General features: G+C 45.4%; 2 protein-coding genes across 2 annotated transcripts; one reads left to right on the top strand and one right to left on the bottom strand.

Moving 5' to 3' along the window:
- Nucleotides 1-306: 306 nt before the first annotated feature.
- On the top strand, nt 307-1383 carry PHALS_01922 (metallophosphoesterase 1; the record flags this gene model as incomplete). Its single annotated transcript, XM_024716405.1, has 1 exon — nt 307-1383. The coding sequence occupies one exon, from the start codon at nt 307-309 to the stop codon at nt 1381-1383; it is 1077 nt and encodes a 358-aa protein (XP_024582007.1).
- A 226-nt stretch (nt 1384-1609) lies between these two features.
- Nucleotides 1610-5730, bottom strand: PHALS_01921 (Mannose-binding lectin; the record flags this gene model as incomplete). Its single annotated transcript, XM_024716404.1, has 2 exons — nt 1610-1645; nt 1702-5730. 2 exons carry the CDS (start codon nt 5728-5730, stop codon nt 1610-1612), a joined length of 4065 nt encoding a protein of 1354 aa, XP_024582006.1.
- Nucleotides 5731-6115: the final 385 nt, after the last annotated feature.

Genomic DNA, 6115 nt, shown 5'->3' with positions numbered 1-6115 from the left:
AATTGGTCACTTTTAATGTTAACTCAATCGCTATTTGAAAATGCCTCAATTAATCTTTCTGTTAACTACGGTACACTAATCGATTAAGGTGCATAGATCTGAAGTGACGTGCAGGTCCCATTAACGTAATGAGTCTCACCTTGTTAAGGGTTGAAAATAGATAACCAAAAAATATTGTACCACTTCTCGCTCTGGCATTAATCTTTCCTAAAGAGCATTCTTATAATTCGGCATCTCATGACAATAATAGAGCTAAAAAACAAATTAATAACAAAAGTCTGAAAATTTTCATTTTACTTAGATTTAATGCGCTTCTGGGAACTAGCGCTGATAGCTGTGGCCATATTGATATGCCAAGCTGGAGTGTTCTACTTCCAAGCGTGGCGCTGCGAACAAAAGCTACCGAAAATGCTAGACGATGAATTCACAGCTCTAGTTGTGACGGATGTGCATCTGCTGGGCAAGCGGCGACGCTCGGTCATCGAAAGAATGTGGGTGGATTGGCAGATCCGCGCGGCCATAAGAGCGGCAGTAGATGTGCACGCGCCCGATGTGGTTGTTGTTCTTGGTGACCAGTTTGACGAGGGCGGTCGCCGGACGTCCGACTCAGACTGGGACGAATACGCTCAGCGATTCTTACGTGTGTTTGCCAGCTTTCTGCCCAAAAAGACACTCTACGTTGTGGGCAACCACGACACGTCGTTCGGACGAGAAATGAACCTTCACGATTTAAAACGCTTTGAAGTCACATTCGGTGCTACGAATCACTTCGACGTTATCGAAGGACACACGTTTGTTGTACTGAACACGATGGCGCTGGACTCTGATGTGGCTAGCCATGATGTGCGAACGGATGCAATGACCTTTTTCAATAGTATTAAGTTAAGCGATCTACGCATGCGCGGACACAAAAAAGTTATTCTACTATCGCACTTGCCGCTTTTCCGCGAAAATGATCTTCAGTGTGGAGAAGAGCGACTTCGTGAAGTAGGCCACGTGACGTACGAAGCTCCTGAATTTGAATACACAACGCATCATCACGTGCTCTCGAGAGAGTTGTCCGTAGAACTGCTAGTTAAGGTGCAGCCTGATCTAGTGCTCTCAGGTCATACGCATGCATGGTGTGCGTGTAAACATCCTGACTCAAAGGTGATGGAGTACACTGTTCCGGCTTTCTCGTGGGGACAGCGCCCTGATCCAAGCTACGCACTGTTGAGACTTTCGCAGACGCAAGAGTCTATCATTACAGCTTGCAATTTACCACGCGAGCCACTTATCTTTGCCGCGTACGGTGCAACTGTGTCTATTCTCGTGCTGGCACATGTTGTGAGATTTGTACGCAGACGACAAGCACAAAAGACGAAAACTACCAAGGGTGTGTGATTGCATGGACGATCGGTGCTGGCGTCAGCAAGCATCTATCAATTGAAGTTTGCATGGGAAAATCCATGTCAATCGCTAGGCATCATTTATTACACATCATAGTAGCACGAAGCACGTGAGTCTTGATACGATGGACGTTCTCGAAATAAAGCAATGCATGTTCAGAAGTAGTTCAGATTTGTGCAAATAAAAGATTCATATGCTTTGCAACAAAACAAGATTCTACTTAACATCGTTCATTCCTACTACGACACCACATACACTGCGCCGGACCAGTTATAAATAATATGTATACAATCAAGACGGGTTGATACGAACATGCATAGTGATATGACCTCCTAAAGATGATCGAGGGATCCACATTTTCAATGAACCTCCGCCTTTACCCGGCAATCCAAAGATACCAGGACGCCATCGATCCAAGTACAACGTCTTGTCCTCAAATTCTGGAAATGTAGCGTCCCATGTAGTGACATCGCCGGCACCAACATTAACTTTTGTATATCCATCGCCCCCCGAATGAATGACAACCGTCACATCCTTTGTGTCGACGCTTTCAAAAATTAGGTGGACAACGCCATCCCCTTTGTGTGTATAGAAACCATAAGTCCCTCTAAACGCTTCATCTACCACCTGTAGCCCCAATGCGTCATAAAGCGTTCCGTCATCGATTTCCCCAATGTAAGCTGTAGGCCCGCAAATAGGTTGCACAAATTGTGCAGCCATGTACGTAATACCTGTTGGATCGAATGATGCAAGCACAGTTAGTCCCATATTGGCAACTTCTAGCCTGTATTCATCTTCGGCAACGTGCGTGCCATTGTCAGTGTGGCCCGTATCAATGAGTTGATCAACAATTACTCCGAACGTCTTTCGCAGTAGGTCACGCGTCTGAAATGCTGCCATTCTTGTCTTCGTGGTCAGAAGTTCACCCATACAGTTGTTTGTAACGGTCGGGATATCGTTAAGCACTATTGCTGATTTGTATACTTTGACCCGCACGTCACTCAAGCTATCACTCGCATTGCGATATCGGAGAACAGCACGTATGATTCGATCCGTGAGTCGCTTTAACTCCCATCCACATGTCGAATTTTTTTTTACGAGATCCTCGAGCTCATCCTTTGTTGTCGAAGAATCATTAGCCAGACCATTACCTTGAAGTAAATTCAGGACATTAATTCCATGTTTGATAAGCTCGTCCCCTTGCGTGATTACTGCTTTTACAATTCCTTCCACAATTGACAAGACGATGTCGGACCACCCTGCGGAACTAGGGACGTCTATGCCTAAGCACACGCACACAGCAATGGGAATATCAAAGATCACAACATCAGCTTGGTACGCCATTGCCAACATTTCAGCTGTTTCGCCAACGGGGGCTGTGGTTTGCCGATATCGAAGATAGTAAATCAAGCTATGTATCGCTCCCACGATGTGTTTCGCGCACATGACTACCCGCTTGGTCAGTTTGTATGCAGTCCGAATTTCACCAAATAAGTTTAAAGAAGCAGCATTTAAGACTACAAAGAGGACAGAACCGATTTTATCAAGCACCATAAGAGCACAATCGTCATTTTGAGGAATGCACTCTCCACCACACGTGACTGGGAACGACAACGGACAACGAGCCATGCAGTTGAAGTCTTGCTTACCATATCCCAACGGACAGATTGTGCTGCTGTCATAATCGGTGACTTTTCGATAGCAGGACGTATCAGTAGGTCTTCCAATGCTTGGACCCACCCAATTACGAATCGTGGTGCCATACATCCCTTGACCCATACCTGTTGGATCCGTAAGTTCTAGATCTTTAGCCGTCTTATTGATCCAAATTGCGCCAATCTGGTCCACTTCGTTAGCCGCTCGACCGTAAAAGCCGCCTAAAATAAAACCTTCTGGAGCTGTTGAAGTCGCAACATTTTTAGTCTTGGTTCCACCAGACAAAATTTGACCAGCGGTGGTGGTAAAAGCGACGTAAAAGACGCGAGTGTGTTTGTCCTTTCTGTCCCAATGAACCTCCATAGACGTAATGTGCTCGTCGGGAGCAAGTGTGATTGATTTCTCCGTCCCACCTCGTCCTCCATGCTTCATGATTACATCTTCTGGTCTGGACAGCTTCAACTGAACAAAATCTAATCGCTTGTTCGATCGGATCGAAATCGAAGCAATAGTTTGACTGAAACGAAGTTTTTCAATATCTGAGAAAGCGTTTCCATGTGGACCGCCAAAGAGCTCTCCAAGAACAACATCTTCGTCAGCCGAAACCGGGGAATTGATCGTTTCATTCATCTTGGCAATACTCGTCCAAACTGCACCGACAAGATCCATTTCATCGCCATATCGACCAAAAAACCCAGAAAGCTGGTACCCTTTTGGCGCGACCAAAAAGGACTTTTCAACTGTTGGGGTCCCACCGGACACCGTGTTGCTTTTACTTGTTGTTAAGCTCACAAAAAAAATGCGCGTGTGGCCCATTCTTTGACCCACGTTCACCTCCATTTTTGTAATGTACTCGCCAGGCTCAAGTGTAATAGTGTTATCCTTACCACCATTTCCGCCATTTTTAAACGTCATCTCTTTAGGTGCCGAGACTTGCACAATGAGACCATCAACACGTTTACCTGCTCGAATTGTGACCGATTTAATGATCATACCGGATGTGCACGCTAATTGATCAGAAAACTGCTCGCCATGCGGGCCACCAAAGGAATCACTGAGCTGAACTGGTAGATTATTCTCGACCATATCGACTTCTGACAGACTACTGGCGATATCTTCGGGGGCAACTGTTCCTGGTGAATCTTCTTCTGTCACGGGAGCTGGTGCAGGTGTCGGAGCGGGTGTCACGAGATCTATGTACGCCCAAACTGCTCCAAGACTATCAATTTCTTTTCCATCACTGCCGTAAAAGCCTGCTAGTTGAAAGCCTTCAGGAGCCGTCACTGTGCGTTTATCATTCGTTGTTGACCCTCCGGAGAGCGTTTTTCCAGCACTCGTTTTAAAAGCCACGTAAAAAATACGCGTATGACCATCTTTCTTACCCCAATGTACTTCCATCGAGTTGATATACTCGCCATCGTCTAATTTCAGTACTTGCCTCTTACCACCAGTTCCTCCGTGGGTGAATGTAAGTGTTTTGGGTGACTTAATATCTATGCTGACGCCATCGAGGCGTTTTCCAGCATAAATTGAGATTTGACTGACCTTCTGCCCCGAGTTGACTAGATTTTTGTCGGTGAAGTTCATGCCGTGAGGTCCCCCGAATAGTTCACTTTGCTGGATTGAGTCCTTTACGTCTATCGTCGGCGTGTCAGACTGTACTACTGACGCCGAACTTGCTGATTCTGCTGCTGAGGCATGACCCGAGTCTTCAGCAGACTCAAGCGAAGATGATCCCTCATTCGATGCAGAATCGGAAGCTTCGGTTGACTCGTGCACTGATTCTGGAGGAAAAGTGATTTCAAAGTCTTTTAACAACCAGGATCCTGCTGTTGATCCTGATAATGATTGCAGGTCTGATGCAAATTGATAAGTTTCGAGCGACTCAAGTGATGGTAAATCATCATTGGAAGCGTCGGGTGACTCATGCACTGATCCTGGTGGAAATGTAATTTCGAAGTCTCCTGTTGACGAATCTAAAAATCCCGCTGTTGATGCTGCTCTTGAGTCTTCTGTCGAGTTATCTCTTGAAGCGTCAGTCTCAAGTTGTAAAACGGACCCAGATCCCCCACCCTCGGAGTCTCCTTCCGACCCTGTATTTGATGAAGCATCTAAATGGTCACTACCCCTGTCGACTTCAGGAGCACGCGCAGGCTCACTAATGACTGGCGCTTCAGCCGAAATTCGTGTCCAGATCGCTCCTATTTTATCGACCTCGTCGCCAGCTCGACCAAAAAAACCTCCAAGTTGACAACCCTCAGGTGCTTTCGCTGTGTCGTTGTATTGAGTGTGAGAACCTCCTGAGACTGATTTACCAGCATTTGTGCTGAAAGCCAAAAAGAAAATACGTTTTTTGCCTTTGTACGTGTCCCAATGCGCCTCCATAGAAACAATATATTCCTCGTTGCCAAGTGTTAAAGTATTTGGCTTGCCACCATATCCACCGTGATTAAAAGTTGCTTCTTTCGGACTTTTGACCACTAAAACAATCCCATCAACTCGTTTGCCCGCTCGAATCGTAATGGATTCGATTTTTTGCCCTGATGTGGCTGACGATTGATCTGAGAATTCCGTTCCAAAATCACCGCCAAAACTCGCACTCAATTGAACGGCATCATCAGCCACATACGCGTGCGGGAACACCGCGAGAAGAGCACAGACAAATGTTGGCAATATTGCTACCATGTACACAAAATGTGTTGTGCCAGCACAGCTGATTTTCCTGAATTGAATCATTTCTCTGACTCGAAAGCATTTACATTAACTAATTGTGGCAATCGACAGTTGTTTTCTGATGTCAGTCAAGCCTTTTTTATTCATCAAATTTACATAATTAAGCCAGCTTACGAAAAGACGACAGAGGCGATTGTCATATGTGCTCTTTGATTTGAAATTTCTACAATTTAGTAACGAAGGATAATGGGATCTGGTACAGATGTCCACATGATGGTAGCGACTGCTTTTCTTGAGGTGAGGTCTTGCATACGGAATATACATGGAATTTTGGCGCTATGTTTATTCATACTTATTGAAAGCGAGTACAAAAAAAATGCACGAATGACAACAAAAC

This window comes from Plasmopara halstedii (assembly GCF_900000015.1).
Source record: "Plasmopara halstedii genome assembly, contig: Scaffold_1651, whole genome shotgun sequence".
In the NCBI taxonomy this organism is placed as follows: domain Eukaryota; phylum Oomycota; class Peronosporomycetes; order Peronosporales; family Peronosporaceae; genus Plasmopara; species Plasmopara halstedii.
This window is presented reverse-complemented; position numbering and strand designations above follow the sequence as displayed.